The sequence below is a fragment of the Beta vulgaris genome, chromosome 4, assembly GCF_026745355.1.
Source record: "Beta vulgaris subsp. vulgaris cultivar EL10 chromosome 4, EL10.2, whole genome shotgun sequence".
NCBI lineage: Eukaryota > Viridiplantae > Streptophyta > Magnoliopsida > Caryophyllales > Amaranthaceae > Beta > Beta vulgaris.
In genome coordinates, this window is record NC_079205.1 from 30,328,719 (window position 1) to 30,347,183 (window position 18,465).

General features: G+C 36.6%; 1 protein-coding gene across 1 annotated transcript; it reads left to right on the top strand.

Moving 5' to 3' along the window:
- The first annotated feature begins 4,506 nt into the window (after positions 1–4,506).
- Positions 4,507–18,201, top strand: LOC104884398 (hypothetical protein). Its single transcript, XM_010669038.4, has 16 exons — positions 4,507–4,931; positions 5,506–6,100; positions 6,365–6,590; positions 7,642–7,919; positions 8,823–8,990; positions 9,103–9,870; positions 9,972–10,066; positions 11,515–11,577; positions 11,659–11,744; positions 11,849–11,911; positions 14,187–14,759; positions 14,941–15,015; positions 15,422–15,489; positions 15,575–15,632; positions 16,614–16,848; positions 17,313–18,201. Exons 2-16 carry the CDS (start codon positions 5,682–5,684, stop codon positions 17,966–17,968), a joined length of 3,831 nt encoding a protein of 1,276 aa, XP_010667340.1. The 5' UTR covers positions 4,507–4,931; positions 5,506–5,681; the 3' UTR covers positions 17,969–18,201.
- Positions 18,202–18,465: the final 264 nt, after the last annotated feature.

Genomic DNA, 18,465 nt, shown 5'->3' on the forward strand with positions numbered 1-18,465 from the left:
CATGACATTTGTTTGTCGTGGGTTTTATATGTACTTCCTCCGTTTTTTTTTTAGATGTTACACTTTCCTTAAATTGCATGTTTCTAAATAGATGTTACACTTTTTTTATTTCCTAAATTGGAAAGTTTTATGCTGTAAAATTACCTACTTGCCCTTACTTATAAGGGTTAATCAAAATTAAATTAACTTAATTTAACCTTATTATATACTAATCTAAATTAATTAAACATCCTCCCTTCTCTTCTACCACCCCTCTGTAACACCCCGATAATTCTCTCTTTCTAGAAAATACTTTTATAATAACCTTAGAGAATTACCAAGGCATTATCGCCCGTGTGATAACGTTTCGGCTTACTCAGAATTTTGCAGCGGAAAACAACTTATTAAAAACAACTTTATTAAAACTTATGAAACGAACAACAATGTCAGAAACTAAACACACCAACTTAAACTATTGTCTGAAAACATAAACTCCTAGGAAAACAATTAAATGAAACTAATAACACAAGAGCCTCTCCATTCCAGATTCCCCAATGATATGCATCTTCGAACCTGTAATGTCAATGCCGTCTCAACTCTGCTCCCCGAAGGATCACCACAGGATCAATAGGCAAAGCCATGATCACAAACACAGACAAGCACGTAATCAGCAAAGCTGAGTACTACATATCAGACATACATAACCCTAAACATGATACTACAAAAATATAACTTGCGGGAATAAATAATAATAAAACATATAATAATCTGCAGACGACTCTTACTGAACTAGACTCTAAACTTTATTTCTTTCTTTAAATGGAATAGTTATTGGACGAGTTGTCTATACTGAAAATAGGAAATATGGGAGCTATCACATATTCCAAAATTGACCTGCGATATCGAGGAACCTTTAACTAATGAGGAAAGGTGATCAATCCAATCCTAGGAAAGCCATGGGCTACCACCATGTACTCCAACCCTTAGTGTCCAACTCTAGACGTGCATCAGTCTAAAGTCTATAACCTATTCTCGTTTCACTTTACGTTGCATACATTTTAATACTTGTGTTGACACCAACCAAGCAAATAACACATAACTACTAATCACATAATCATCACAGAAATCCTTTTTATCTTAGAATTAACAAGTGTTCACAACTTATCAATCAAGACTCCTTTAACTTCTTTTTATACTTTACTAACTTGCCTGTTAAACCTAGCCAACAGTAAACTTTACCTTCATATTAGAGGTGATCATTTTGGCCCGGCCCGGCCCATTTTTGGGCCGGGTTTTGGGCAGAATTTTTCGGCCCGCGGGCCGGGCCGGGCCCGGCCCGGTCGTTTTTTTGTTTTTGGGCGGGCTTTGGGCAAGCTAAAAACGACTTTTTAGTCTATTTTTTGGCCCGGCCCTTTTGGCCCGCAAAAGCCCGCTAAGCCCGGCCCGAAATAGCGGGCTTTGGACACAAAAATTCGGCCCGAATTTAGGCCCGGCCCGGCCAATGGGCAAATTTTTTTGGCCGCGGCCCGGCCCATGATCACCTCTACTTCATATAGGTATAACTTGTACTTACCAAATAAGATCCACGGTTCTTATAAGATAAATAAATAATACTCAAGAATCCATGTAACACATGATTCAATCTTACTTACATTAATTCACTCACGAATTAATACATAAACTGGACTTATCTGCTTGCATCAAACCTCCATACAAACATTAATACTCATAAATACTTCTAGTTTACATGTAGCACACAGGCAAATAACATGTAAAACAATACCAGTAAATCATATATATGAACAGCAGAGTACTATACATGATACTAATAAATAAAACATCCTTAAAGCATGTTTCTAAATCATATAGCACGTAGACAATGTACGTACCTTGTATAAACAAATTTGTAGGCCACTTGTACGCTCTAAAAGTCTCCTACTACGAAATCTCCGCCTAGAAAATAAAGTAATGAAATAAATATCTCGAACTAAAAATTTACAGCAACTTTAAAACGATTAAAATCCCCTTAAACGTGTTTTAAAATCGTTTTTACGTACCAAACTTTCGTTATTTTTAATCCCTAGTATAGTACAACTATTGTAGTGATTAAAAATCCTTTAAAACTCTTAAAATACTTATTTTCTGAAACTACAACACTTATAAACTTTAATAACTCTCTTTAAAACATATAAACATGTTTAAAATCATTAATTAAAACAATCTCATAGTGTATAACATACAACTATGGTTTTCTAGTAATTAAAACCCTAAAAATCCATGCTTTGATGATTAAAACTTCAATCTAAAAATAATAACAAATTTGAAAATTTATTCTTTCAATATATAATATACATGAAATCAATATATAAGAAAACGAGGAAAAGAATCAAAAGAAAAAGGAAGAAAAAGAGTGAAATACCGAAATCGCGAGAGAACTATGGCAGCAAAATCGCAAAACTTGCAGAGGCCATAACTGATTGAATAAGAATCGGAATTGAGTGATTCTTGAGCCTAAATTCAATAACTTTTCGAGATCTACAATTTCTAAGAAGGAAGTTTTGGCTAAAAAGAAACGGAAATGTGAGAAATCTGGCCAATCAGATTCGGGTGAGAGAAAAAAACGAGTGAAGGGAGAGAGAATAGAAATCACGTGTGAAGAGGAGAGAGAAATAAAGTGTGTAGGGTAAAATTTGGGTTTTTAGCATATCTAAATAGATGCTTTTCCTTTTGGGCTTAGGAAAACAGATTTTAATAAATGAAACTTTGATGACTAATAAGATGGGCTCATTAGGACTTTCGTCATCAAATAATCCTTTCCCTTTTTATCACTTTTGGGCTTTCAATTCCATTAAGCTTTCTTTTCAAATATGCTTTTAATAATTAAAACTCTTATTAAAACATGCTTAATTAAAACATTACAAATTTTATTAAGCTACGAAAAATATTTTTAGTTGACTTTTAAAATAGTCAACCCTTTTTAAAAGTCAAATCATTTTCCAAACTCATTTGGATTTAAATATAACTACATAAATACTTAATATATTTATGAAAATTCTTTAAAATTGTGGGGGATTACACCCTCCCCCACCACCTCAGCTGCCCCATCCGTTCCCCCACCTCGCAGCCTCCTTACCCACCACCACAAAAGAGCAGCGAACTCCCACCACCACCCCACCACCCACCCAAAATCACCACCCACCCACCCAAAAATCCCACCCAGCCACCCAAAATCCCACCCCACCCACCCGAAAACCCGACCCCCACCCACGAAAACCTTCCCCACCACCCCCACCCACCGAAAACCACGCAATTTTCTGTGCGCAAACCACATGTCCTCCATTTTCGGCGGTAGAGGTGGGGTTTTCGAGGCTGGGGTGGAATTTTGCGGCGGTAGAGGTGGGGTTTCGCGAGGCTGGGGTGGGTTTTCGGCGCGTGGTTGGGGTTTTCAGGTGGGTGGGTGGGGGTTTCAGCGGTGGGGTGGGGTTTTCGGGTGGGTGGGTAGGGATTTCGGCGAGTGGGGTGGGCTTTTCGGTGGCTGGGTGGGGTTTTCAGGTGGGTGGGGATTTCGGTGGCTGGGTGGGGGTTTTCGGGTGGGTGGGTGGGTGGGGATTTCGGTGGGTGAGGTGGGATTTTCGGGTGGGTGGGGTGGGGTTTTGGGTGGCTGGTTCGAATTTCGGGTGGGTGGTGGGGTGGTGGTGGGAGTTCTCTGGGCTGTTGGGGTGGTGGTGGGAGTTCTCTAGGCTGCTGGGGTGGTGGTGGGGAACCCAAGTTGGGGTCCTCTTTTCTCTCTCCTCCCTCCCCTTAAACCCCATGTTAATCCTCTCATAATCCCTTCTTCAATTTTTGCCTAGGGAACCACAATTTTCAAAAGTGTAACATTTAAAAAAAAATGGAGGAAGAAAGAGGAGAGAGAAAGTGAGGAAGAAAGTGAGGATAACATGACATTTGTTTGTCTTGGGTTTGAAGTATATAGATTTAGGCAATGTCACTTTCAACCTTTTTAAATGATACTTTTTGGCCTATTTAATATAATATAATGGGAAAAAGTGCAAAAATGGTACTTTTGGGTGGAAAAAGAGAAAAATAAATACTTCATCCGTTCTGTTTTAAATGAAACATTGGATGAAATGACACTATTCATTGATCAATTTTAACTCCAATTTATCGCTATTATATAAAGAAAAACATAGTCAAGTGGGATCTTGTTAGATTCGTCTCGATGCATACTATCAAATTATAACTTTTTTATATTTTTTACGTGTACACAACTAAAGATATTAATGACTAAAGAAGCGCGTTGGGTTGCGTGAAAAAGCAAATGTTTCATTTAAAACGGAACGGAGAAAGTATTATAGTATTACTTTATGGTGGTCAAGTACTCCAAATAAGAAAAATATAACAATTTAAAAAAAGACAATTGTTTAAAGAAAATATAGCCATTAAAAAAAATGAAGAGACTCAAGAGAGTATATGATATGAGATGATGGAAGAGAATCAAAATCCAAAACCAAAAAATTGCACCTCCTTAAAATGAGTACCTCATGAAATTGCCAAAAAAAAAAGATTGTGCATACTTTCCCATCACAATCCCATTCCCCAATCCCAAAACACACCGCTGTAATTAAAAAGAGGGCGTTGATTTTAGACCAACTTTACTTCCAAAAACTCCCCTCCCCTAAATTTAGCGGGACCCATCAATCATCTCTCTCTTCTCTCTGCAAGCATCTCCACGGCGACATTTTCAGAAACCAAAAAAAAAAAAAACCAAAACAAAAACACAAAAAAAAAAAAACAAAAAACAAGGGAGAAGAAAGAGGAGAGAGAAAGTGAGGAAAAAAAAAATCAGCCACCATTTTTACTTTGGTATACTTTTCTCTCTCTTCGAACTTCCTTCTTCGCTCTCTACGTACGATCTCTTCTTATTTTCTCTCTCCTCCGATCGACGAATGCTGGTACGTCGTCCTTGCTTTTCTGATTGAATTTTGTCTCTATGTAATTCTAGCTTGCTCAATTTGTCTCCGATTTTTCGTTTGCCTAAAAAACCCTAAATTTTTTGTTCAGCTAGGGTTTTGAATTTTTATGACCCTTGATTTTTGTTTGTTTAGCTGATTTCTTATGCTCTAGTAGTTTAGCAGTAGCTTAATTTGATGAATTCGATTCTTTTTTTTTTATAATTTTGTTTAGTTAATTTTGTTGTTTTCGTTGATTGGTTATGCTGATTTTGGTGAATTTAATTGGGGTTATTTGATTAATAGATTAAGTATATGAGTTGGTTTCAATGATAATTGATTTTGTCTTTGTTGAATGATGCTGAATTTAAGGGAATTGAATTGTTGGATGATCAAAGTGGGTGTTAATTGTATCTGTAGTATGTGTGTTTTATGTTAATTAAGCGATATTGTTAGCATTGAAGTAGGTTAATTTTCGAATGTTTCCAGTATGCAAGTTAGTAATTTTTTTTTTTTTTTTTTGCATATTCATTTGGTTAATGTGTATTTTCGCTTCATTAGTTGCTATTTTTGACAGATTTTTTGCTAAATCTTGGTGTGGGTTATGGGCTTATTTGGTTGTGGGTATCCTTGATTTGCTACTTGAGGATTCATGGGGTTCTTGACGAATTGATTCTTAAGCTAGTTAAGCTGCCAGGGGTTGAAGTATAAGTTTTTTTTCTGGACATGAGTTAGTTATTTGGACTTGAGCTAATGGCTGGAAATGCAAAGTTTGAATTGAGTTCTGTCAGTCCGGATGACTCAGGCTATTCAGGGAGCTATTCAAATGGACAGCGGAGTAACTATGCAGGTCCTAATTTGGATAGGTCTGGAAGCTTTCGTGAGGGAAGTGATGGTAGGAATCTTGGTTCTGGACCTAGTACATCAAAGATGAATGCTTCACCGATGACCGATTTGCCACCATTGACCCAATGTTTAGTATTGGAGCCCATTATGATGGGAGAACTTAAATCTGTACGGCAAGCTGATTTGAAGAAGGCATTTGCTTTGTACTTTAGCAATGTCTCTGAAGATAATTCTTTTGGAGCAGCTCATTCAAAGCCTCCACCTTTGGCCACAGAAGAAATAAAACGCTTTAGAGCAGGTGTTCTTGAAGGATCTCTGAAGGCCAGGTACTTGCCAACTGTAGTACCATTTGTACAATTCAATGGTCATTAATTGTTTTTATAATTTTGGTTATAGTGTCTCATGACACATAATTTTTATGTAAATCAGTAATTGTTATGCAGGAGGAATATTCATGTGCTGTACTTTGTGGTGATACTATTATTGTTGCTTTCATCAATAGTGTTAGTGCTCTAAAAGTGGAAAAAATGATGTTTCTTTGCTGAAATTTGATTTACTGCTAACTGAAGGTATTGTAACTCTATATGCAGGAATAGGATGAAAAGATTGGATGACTCGTTTAATAAATTGAGCAAGTATTTTGAGTTGAGTTCAAAGAAGCAAGCAACAGGTGAACGATTTGGTGGTGTAAACTTGCTGAAGATGGGAACTCAGTCTCATAGAAGCTCACCAGATCTTGCAACCCAAAAGTTAGAGGATAGAAATAAAAATGCTGTTCTCAACAAGCGTGCCCGGACACCAATGGGAGACCTGCGGGTATTTTACTTCCTTAATATCATCCATTTCTTAAAATCTTAATGTATGACATTTGTTTTCCCTTTTCTCATGAAGTTCAATTCATTGGCTTGCCATGGCTTTTGTTGCATTCTTGAAGTTTAAACTATGATATATAGTTGCCAGCCTGATGAGGGACTGATTTACTTTGCTTTTAATCACCAAAGAGACATTTTGAAGCTTTTTGGGTTGTGATGATCAGAGGTTTGGAGGATGCCTCTCTTGCTTTTGCTATCAAAAAGACCTTGCCACATGCCCACTTAGCCGGTGTTATCTTCATAGAGAGAATTTAAGGAAAAATTGTCACCAAAATTCCAAGTCTATTGTCTTCCTATATTAATTCCAAGGTTGTGGTGTCTTCCCATATTAGTTCCGAGTTTGATTTATTCAATCCCAAGTTTTGGTGTCACTTTTCTGATATTGGGCCTGAGATTTATTGCCATTTCCACAAATTGAATTTTGCTTTTATTTTTGGGCTCCAATTTCCTGTTTTTCTCCCTCCTCTGAACCCCTCTCTCTTTTCCACCCACTAATTAAGGTACCATGGCGAATTAGAGCATGCTACATGGATCTATTTTTTTTGCCTATTTGAATTTTGAACTGGGTCCAATATGAGAAGAGTGTCACAAACATGGGATTGTTCATAAATAAGTCAAATTTGGGATTAATATGGAAAGAGACCCCCAACTCAAGATTGTTCATAAATATATCAAATTTGGGATTAATATGGGAAGAGACCCCAAACTTAGGATTTATGGTGACAATTTATTTTATTTTATTTTTAATATGGTCTGATCTCTTGAGTGAAGTGAGGAGTTTTTGTTGCAATTGTGGTAATTATCCGATGGTTCCATGGGGTTTGTTGTGGAACTATTATTGAAACTTTATGTTTTTTGCGACATCCTATCAATTAATGTATCATCTTCTTGAAATTCCATTGGGTTTGAGTTCTCTCTTTCCCGTTAAGAGTCTTTTGCAATTTTGGGCTTTTCCATATTACTTCCAATAATTTTGTTTGATATGAGTTTTTCAGGGAGAAGGACGGAGCAATGGAGTACCACGCCAACATCTAGTGTTGGGAAAGGATAAAGATGGAGCTAAAGAGGGTAGCTCTGACCTCGGTGATGAAAAAATTCGCAGGTTACCTGCCGGTGGAGAGGGATGGGACAAAAAAATGAAAAGGAAACGTTCTGTGCCTATGAGTAATGTTATTTCTAGACCAGTTGATGGTGATGGAGAGCTTAAGAGGAACATGCATGGTAGGATAAGCAATGACTCTGGAATTCACTCTTCAGATGCTCATAGCTTCAGGTGCTTTTATATTTCTACTAGCCTTATATGCACGTGATGTGTGCGTAAATTTTAAAATAGTGCCTTGTATCTTAGAATGGAAAGTTGAAATGAGAAAGAGTTCATAAATTGTTCTCTTTTGTAATTTTTTTTTATTCCATTAGATCATTAAGGGTAATTTAGTATTTTTAAAAGGGGACGCCATCTTCCTCCCCCCTTCCCTTATATAATAGAGATAATCCAAAAGATCGGCGTTGTGTGTAATTTATTGAATGACTAGTAAGTAGTGACATGCTGGTTTTTTTTTTCATCATTGTATATTGCAAGCTTCTGTTTCTAAAAGCACTAATCATGTATTGGAGATGGATTAAAGTTGTGCAGTAATGAACTATGATATTACGACTTTTAGGTAGAGTGATTGAATCACACACTGAGATGGTTGATCATTTATGGAAATAAACAGCAGTATTACTGTATCTTTTGTGCCATAAATTGTGTAATGCCCCTAGTGTTTGGCCTATTTATTCTAGCATATTTGTCTCCTTAGGGGTTGCTATTTTAGCATGTTTCCTTTCTGGGTAAAAAATTTTGCACAAGGAGCATAGACATGAATATATTGCTAGGTGCTTAGGCCTGGCTGAACAGTATTTTTCCCCAGATTGTTTATTAAATTTAATCGGTCAATCTCTGTATTCTACAGCGTTGTCCTTGTTTTTAGATCAGCCTTGTGAATTTCAATTTATTTTCACAAAGCTAGTGGAACTTATAGAACCCAATTTATTTAATAAAAAGATTGACAAGGTGAATACTGTTGGTTGTGGAACTGGAGCTTGCAGCCAGCCAAGTTTGACAGTCTTTTTTGAGAAATTTGTCTAGCTGTCTTTTGCTTTGACTACATTTGTGAAACTTCTTCTCTTCTTGCAGATCCGGCTCTACTAACGGTGCTACGAGCAGCAACAAAGTGGAGGCAGGTCCATCACCCCAAAACTTGAGTGCTCGTTTGATACCTAAGAATGAATTAGACAAGACTTCTGTATCTAGGGAACTTACTGGAATGAATAAGGAAAGATCACTACAGAAAGGAAATTCTAAGTATGTATTAGCTCCAATAGTTCAGACGCAAATTACCCTCAATTACTAAATTCCTAATTCTTCTTGTGCTGATCTTTATGCTCTTGTTTACCGCTGAACTTCATAATTGTAGGTTAAATATGCGTGAAGATCCTCATGTCTTCAGCCCTAGTTCCATTACAAAGGGCAAGTCGTCAAGGACTCACAGAACGGGCCCTGCGTCTATAGGAAATTCATCTCCTAGCTTCTCACGAATATCTGGAACAGCAGAAGATTGGGAGCAACCCCTAAATGTGAACAAACTTCATTCGTTGGCTGGAGTTAGTAATCGTAAACGTCCCCTACCCACTGATTCATCATCTTCTCCAATGCAATGGGGTGGTCAGAGACCACAAAAAATTTCTCGTAATCGGAGAACAAATATTGTGTCTCCTACATCACATCACGATGAGGTACAAGTTTCTTCTGAAGGATGCACTTCCTCAGATTTCAGCACTAGGGGATCTGGCACAGTGAACGGATCATTTCCTGTCAGAAACATAATGAGTAGCTCACAGCAGCTAAAGGCAAAGCTTGATAATGCAGCCTCTCCAGCAAGATTATCAGAAAGTGAGGAAAATAGTGCTGCTGATAATAGACTCAAGGATAAGGAGCTTGGTGGTTCTGAGTTGGATGATAAAAGTTTAAACAGTCATCAGCATGTCAGTCCCGGCGGGTTCACAAAGAAGAGCAAATTGCTTGTGAAGGATGAAATTGGTGATGGTGTACGTAGACAAGGCCGGAGTGGAAGGGGCTCGTCATTGCCGAAGGGTAGCATATCTCCATTAAGGGAGAAGCTTGAGCATCCAGCTATGGTAAAACCTGTTAGGAACACAAGACCTGGTTCTGAGAAAAATGGAAGGTATCAATATTTGTAATTAGTGTCTTTAGTGATGAAATTTCTGTTTGTATCTAATCTAAAATGACTGGATTAATATATAATTTGTAATCTCTATGCTGCAGTAAGTCAGGCCGTCCTCCTCTTAAAAAGCATTCAGATCGCAAGGGTTTTACTCGTCTTGGACCACTGCCACATAGTAGTTCTCCAGATTTCACAGGTATGGTCATGCCAAGATCTGAAATATGTAATATTTGTAAGTTATTGCGTGAACTGTATAGACATTCTTCTCAAGAGGAAGGACAGTTGTAACATGAGACTTTAAGAACAAGTTGTAGACAAAAACGTGCATATCTCATATATTCTAGTCTCAAGATACTGTTCTCTTCATTGCTATGTGCATGAGGTTATCTGCAGATAGTGTCTGAGAAAATCACATATTTACCCCAAAATGATCTTGTCACAGACTTACAGTTGAATTTTTTTTTTGTCCTGAATTTTTTGAAAGAAGGAATTTTTGACTTTATCTAGTTAATTATTCCTGTCTTGCATATATCTATAGCAGCTTCTAGGTGTAGGAAAGCAGAGAACCCATATTAGGCTTTATCTTTTTTTTTTTTTTTTTGGGGGTTTTGGTGGGTCGGAGGGTGTGTCATGAGTGAATTATAAAGATATAGTTATCATGATTGTTTCAATTGTGATAGGTTAATTTTACACAGCGTACTTGGTTTTCCAATTACTTTCCACAGCGTGCTTGGTTCTTTACACAGCGTGCTTGGTTCTTTATAGAGTAATAAAGAAAGGAAAAGAACAGAAGGTCGGGAAAAGAAGAAGAGAAGGAAATATAAAGAAGGAATTGAAAGTACTCCAATGTTTGGTTAGCTAACAGCAAGGGAAAAAAACAGACAGTAAACTGAGGGTGACAACAGTATATTAAATCTTTGCCGCCGACTCCTCCCATTTTCAGAGGCAAGGACAGAAAATATTGTATAAGGGGGGGGGGGGGTGTTTCCTTCATTTCCCTTCTATTCTACCAACTTTTTGTTTTCTCAATAAAACCAAAGATGGGAATTTTTCAATTATTTCTCTTCTTTTCTTTTATCCATTTTCTCCTTACCAAACACATTATATAATGTGAACCCATACTAGGTTGTTTTTTTGTTTTGCTATTCCTGTGAGTTTGAAGACGTGAGTTTTTTTTTAAACCTTGTGATGTTTGATAAATTTTGTTAACTCTTTAAACTTGCATGGTTCATATTGGGGAAATCAACTCTAACAGAAACTACAGATTACTTGTGTAACATAGCTCATAGCTGTGAGTTGCACTGCAGCTTAGATTATATGTAGAAAAGATTTGGCTGTTTCAGGATTAATTTTCAATGGTTTTCCCGTAACTTCAGATTAAACCTTCCATGGTGCAACATCTGACAGAAGCTCTTTTTCGTTTTATTGTCCTTGTACTTCATCTGTTCGTTTATTCTTAAATGATTCCAATTATACTATATCTATAGATCTTGCTTTCACTGTCTTACGTGTGAGTAGAGTCGAAAAAGAAAAGAAAAGAAAATGGTGACTTAGCTGTTATTTCTTATTACTGTGATCAGGATGCATGGTTTTCTTGTGCCTTATCACTTGGAGGACTAACAAGCTTTTTGTATGTAATTTCAGGTGAATCAGATGATGACCGTGAAGAACTCTTAGCAGCTGCACAGTTTGCTTGCAATGCCAGTTGTATGCTTCAATCTGAATGTTCTGTTGTGTTCTTCTTAATAGCATGAGAATTTGGTTCCATGAATGTTATTTCTTTTGCAGATAATGGTTGTTCTTCCTCGTTTTGGAAAAGATCTGAACCACTTTTTAATGTTAGACCAGAGGATAAATCCTTTTTGGAAGAACAGGTATGTCGTCTACAATTCAAGTTATATGTGTTTAGTGGAATTCCTATATCAGTTTGTTTGGAATTTCAGATTTCCTTTGTTTGATGTTGGTGCGCATTTAACAGCTCAAAGGTGTAGATGATCATTCAAACCAAACTGAGATGCCAAGCCTGGGTGAGAACATTTTGGTACGTGCTTCTAGAACGATTTAATCAATTAACTTTGCTGGTAGCTGCAAAACATGATCTAATACCTTGAGAACATTTTCAAAGTAAATTCAAATTGAATGTAACCATTGCTTACATTTTTAAGTTGTTAAGTATTTCAAGGGGCTTGAGATTCACGGGATAGTATTCGTTTAAAATGAGGAATGAAATTAGGATGGTTTGGATTAGAACTTGATCCCTCATAGAATGTGTTTGGTTCGGTTTTGGAATGAACATAAACCTTGTCTGTTGTTTGGTTTAAAACTTGTTTGGAATCAGGAAACAGATCTACTTTAAAAAATTCTATATATTTTTTGGAAAATTCACTTATGGTTACAAGAATTTCATTAGAGTATTTTTATCTTATACTTTTATTTTATTCTCCTGTAATATAAGTATAAATGGACAACAATTTTTTTTCCAATCTTTTCTAAGATCAGTATCCTGCAAATATAATTTTAATAGTATTATCTCTATGACTCTATTGTATGAGTGGGAGTGTCGGACTCCAAGCCCCTATAAAAAAAATCCATATCTGAACTTCAATTAAAAAAATAAAAAACACAAAACAAACAAACTAGTTTATGTGGAAACATTAATTTTCAAAATCAACATTATCAACTTTATTTGTATAAAAAGAACGTCCCTAATTTTATGGCAACAATTCCCTCTCCATGATTAATTGTTACACAATTTACAATTTTAAATTTTTTTAAAAAACACAAAATACCATGAACAAACTATCGGTTCTTCTCTTCTCCCTTTCATAATCTTCTTCCTCTCATCTCTTCCAATAACTAATAACTACTGTATTTTTCTGCAGAACTTTTCATGCTTTCGCATACATTGCATTCATATGAGGCTAGTTACAAATAATAGAAGATGAGATCCCAAAAATAAAAATAAGGCTAAAAGGAAAATAACATTTATGTGTTTATACTTGCAATTCTGAGATAAGGCCCGCTGAAAGCAATTGTAGGTAATGTGCGCTGCTTGAGAAAAACAACTATAGTTGACTATACTTACGGAGACATAGATTTTTCCATAATGACAATTGTTAACGGTGTTCTCTTCTTACTTTTCTCTCTCTCTTCTTTTTGCTTCCTAATTTGATACCTAAGGCCTAAGGGGTCTCCACTCTTCCCCCTAAAGGTTTGTAAACCCATCACCTCATGGGTTTTAGCTATGTGTTTGCCAACCAACCACTTGGTGAGCTGGTAAGAGTCTAAGTTTAAGTCATTCTAAGCCCATACCCAATACCTGAAATTTGTGAACCCTAAGCCCTCCACTGTTTGGTGGTATGTGATATTAGCAACAAACCACCGAAAATTGTTCTGTCCAGTTTTAGCACATTATGGTTCATCTTCCTTTAGCTAGGAAGACTCTTGCTAGCGTTAGACCAATGCAACAGATTTCTTTGTAGTAAAATGTTTTAATTTTTCTGGACGATAAATATAAAAGTACTAATCACATTTATTGAAGGAAGAGGGGAAACATACATAAGAACAAATTCATTGAAATTCGATTTTGCACTTTTAAAACCAAATGGCGCATGTGTGGAAATACACCCAGTTCTTGTCAATACTCACTTATATTTACTTGACCTTCTTGTCATTCCCTCTGATCGCAAATTTTAGGGGAAGGCATAATGCATATTGGGGAAAGGGGATATTGTGTTGGATGTTTGAGTATTGATGTTATAACTGCTGTTACTTTTTACATTTGCTTCACTTTGAACTCAAATGTCTGCGCCTTAGTCTGGAGTTTATTGCTTTTCAATATTGTTTGCTTGCTATCGGATATAAATTATTATAAGAACTTTCAATTCTCTAGCTTTTACACTTTCATTCTCTTTCAGTCATACTCCCTAGGTTAGCTACTAGTTACTCGACTTTGATTTTTTAGATTTGCGACCACATAATGTTGACCATTACCTCTAGATTGTACACTTTCATTCTCTTTCAGTAATACTCCCTAGATTAGCTACTAGTTGCTCCACTTTGATTTTTAGATTTGCCATCGCATAATGTTGACCATTATCTTTAATTATTTGTTAGTAAAATATATATAAAGTTGTTTTTTTTGAGAATATACATTGAGACAAATCGATAATGTTCTACCCAATAACATTTGTTTTATATTAGTTAAAGAAATATGGTCAAAGTGGGGCATGCAAATAGTGCAAAAGTCAAAGTAGAGAAACTTATGTATTCTAAACAAAATCTCTCTACATGATGTTTTTTGCTCTTCTTTGCAGAATCATGTTTCCCAGAATGAACACCCTCGGACACAAAGTTCTGGAGAAAGCAAAATATGCATCGTAGACAATGGGTTAACAGAGTCTGCCACTACTGGAGAATTCATCAACCACTTTCAGGATAATGATTCTTCATATAGAGAATTAGACACTGAAAAAGGGCCCAATAGCCTAACCCCATTATACCAAAGAGTCCTCTCTGCTCTCATTGTTGAAGATGAATTTGAAGAATTTGAAGAAAACCGTTTTCTAAGCAATGCTGCTTCTGTGGCGAATAGGGATGATACACCATGTATGGAAGCTAGAATATCTTGTAATGGCAATGCTAGTCATAGTAGATTCTCAAACATCCAAGTTCCAATGCATGAGGAAATCGAGGAATGTGATTATGGTTTGAAATACCCAGTTGGTCAGGCAGGCCCTGGGTATTACCAAAATGACACAAATGGATCAATAGCTATTCACATGAATTCTTCTGGTAATGCTTCATTTGGATTTGAATATGATCAGATGTGCATGGATGAAAAGCTAGTGCTTGAGCTGCAAAGTATTGGCCTATATCCAGAGACTGTGGTATGCCTTTATATATGTCATAATTTGAAAGTTATTTCTTTTCTAATGTATTTTTCTCTTTGTGGCTTATAGCTTGAGATCTACATCATAGTCAAGAAACTGAAAACTTTTATCAATATATGCCTGATTTTTTTGTTATTATGCATGCCCCTGACTTTTTCTCTCTACATTTTCTTTTCAGCCTGATCTAGCTGAGGGAGAGGATGAATTGATTAATCAAGACATTGTCCAACTCAAAAAGCAACTTTTCCAGCAGGTTGGTTGTTCAATCTTACAAATACTTCTTCCTTAGATTTAAGGGAAATTGAGATTTTTTCTTTAGCTTTCTTTTGTGATGCTAAACGTTAGTTTATCCAAAGCGGCTACAGCTGGCTGTAGCTATCGGCAGGATCTCTCTTTTTTGATTTCCTGAGCTCGTCTACAATATTATGAACCCCTATGCTAACCCTTAAAATTTCTTTGCTTGTTACTATAAAAGTAATTTTAAGATGCAGTTAAGAAACAAGTTGATGTAAGGGTTTCCAGTTTTCTGTAGCCTCTAATGCATCTCTTTGAAATTGTTTTTTTGAGATTAGTACATCTTCACTGCTACAGTATGGTGTCATTCACTTAAATTTGCTCTTTTTATATCTGCTTTTACATTATTATCCATGATTTCACAGGGTTCTAAAACGAAGACATACTTGGAAAAAATGCATAAAGCCGTAGAAGAGAAGGAGTTTGAAGGACGGTACGACTGTTGACTTCACTAATTATCACCTAGAGTTAATCCTATGTATTTGCTAAAAATTAACCAGCTTTTTACACATTTTTAGGGAACTTGAGCAACTTGCGATGAACAGGTTAATTGAGTTGGCTTACAGAAAGCTTCTGGTACTTGTTTCTTTCCTATGCCATATTGTTTGTCTTCAAGTGGTTTCGACATGGTTCTTGTGGATTTAGTGAACTTCCTCATGTTTTGTATTTATATTAATTAATATAAGTTGATATCTGTGTGCTACAATCACATAAAGAAACTGTTTCAAGTATTTTTTTTAATGGAAAGTGGGTGTCAATACCATAAATATTTGGAAAAAGGACCTTCTTTGATTAAGAAGAATAAATAGATTGGCTTGTAAAAGAGGATGCTTATGTCTCGAGCTCAAAGAGGGAGAGAGGTCACTACCTATTGAGAACTTTGATAAACAATTTCTTGGAGCTTTTCTTGGTCAAATCTGATGTAACCCATATAATTCTGAACTTGCTGTGTGCATTTTGAGATGGATATATTTGCTGTTTTTCACTTGCCAAAATTCTGAGTGTCCCTGTGGAAGCCTTATGTATGAGTCAGGCTTTGGCTCCCTGGAGACATAAGTGAAAGATGGCACAGTACAAAAGCATATCTGGCTTGCACATGGCTGATATATACTCGTCTTTCGTTACCAACTTTAGTCTACTTATATGAAAAATGAGCGAAAATGGCAAAACGCATTAGTTATATTATGCTGGTTTTCCGGTGTACGCTTTTCTACCATTGTGTTCTTGTGTGAATTGTGTTGTTGAGGGAAAGCTTCTGTGATTAGTAAATCATTAGGAGACACACGAGATACAAAATCTGATGTTAAAAGAATGGAGGTTCAAGTGTTCAACTGCTCTTCAAGGCATAATATTGAGAATATGCTTTAAATTAGCAGATCTTAGATCTCTGATTGAATCAGTGTATATATCGATATTGATTTTTATTCAAAATTTTGAATTGGAGTGATTTGGCAGCATCCTTGATGTAACAACTTCTAAGTTCTAAACCTGATTGTAATAGAATGATGGTTAAGGGTGTAATCGACCATGACATGAATATCTCATTCTCCTCTCCAGGCAACTCGTGGAAGCAGTGCTGCTAGAATCGGGATCAGTAAAGTTCCAAGACATGTGGCTTTGGCCTTCATTAGAAGAACCTTGGCTAGGTGCCGGAAATTCGAAGATGCGGGGAAGAGTTGTTTCAGCGAACCTGCTCTACGAGATGTACTTCTTGCTGTACCTAACAGTAACATAGGAGCTGCAAGTGGCATCCAAGTAGAACAGAACATACGACTGGACTCCAGAGTTCCAGGTATTTAATCAATTTCTGTTGAACTAGCCTTATGGAACTTAAAAAGTTAAAACAATTCTCTCTCGGACATGACTCAGGTTTTACTCTTAGAACTAATATATTCCTAGCTGGTCTGAAAGATGTTTGCTTGAAGTTGGTTTATTGTTTTCTATTTCATCTCTGGTTGTGGGGTGGACACTGGCTTTAGGTAGTTGACCCTCTGAAATAAGGCTTATCTAGCGATCCTCCAGTCTAACTACTTTTCCACAGCAGGGTGTGACTTTGATTGGAGTTGGAGTCTTGTTCATTTTCCTTGTCAATAAGCAAATGAAGTAAATATGTGATGTAGATGCAGATTTGTAGTTTTGTACACTTATGTAGGATGGCAAACCATTCTACTGATAGTGTCCATAAGTTCCTTGGCCACAAATTTTCTTATCCTAGTGTCTTTTCTTGGTAATAGCTTTTTGTTTTGATCTTTACAGGAGCATACCTTGCCGTTCCTGAACAGCTTGATCTTCAAAATGATAAATCTGATAGGGGTCGGTTTGATGCATATGCAGCTCTTGCTCATCAATCTGACCATGCTTTTGCAAAGAATGGACCTATTGTGAACAGAGGCAAGAAAAAGGAAGTGTTGCTCGATGATGTTGGTGGAAATGCAGCTCTAAGATCAGCAGCAACTCTTGGATCATCTCTTTTGGGTGGAGCAAAGGGTAAGAGAAGTGATAGAGATTCCGGTGCCAAAGCAGGCCGCCCATTGATCTCTAATTTGAAGGGTGAGCGGAAAACAAAATCAAAACCTAAGCAAAAGGCTGCGCAGCTGTCTACACATCCCGTCCAACCTTCAGCGAATGTTTCCAGTGAGTTGGTCGCTAATAATAGTAATAGGAAACGAGAAGGACTAATTTCTCCCGGAAACATTCTTGATTCATCTAAAGAGTGCAAGGATATGGACCTTGGTAGCTTGCCATTAAGTGAATTAGACTCAATCGAAGACCTAAGCGTGGCAAATGAATTTGAAGGACACCAAGATCTGAGTTCTTGGTTAAATTTTGACGAGGAGGGTCTGCAAGATCACGACTCTATGGGTCTTGAAATACCAATGGATGACCTGTCCGAGTTAAATATGCTTATATGAGGATAAGACACTGTACATTTCTAGCTTAAGTTGATGATAATAGTTTAATTGCTGGGAGAAAGCCAGCTGTATAATTTATGCCAGGAAAATCAGCACTTGTAAATTATGCCCATTCTTTTTGTATACTTAGGTTTAGATATCACGAAAATTTGTTTATGTGATTTAAATAGTCCCACCCTGTAACAAAATCACAGTTTTCACTAATAGCAATCATTTCTTAATCTTTTTCCCTCTTTCTGCGCTTGTATCAGCTGTTTTATGATTTTTGTTTGTATGATTTCATTTCTGTAGTTTGATGTATAAATTGGATTTATGTTCTCCTCTCTCTATAACCACCTTTTTAATTTAAAAATATGTCGTGTGTAATGAAGCTGAGAACGCCCAGAGTTGGGCGTACTCTGGTTTTTTTTTTTCCGGTCGTTACTCCTGTTTTTTGTGTGTTCTCTATGTTCATACTTTTCTAATTGCCTCTGTTCTACTATAATTGCAATAGTTAT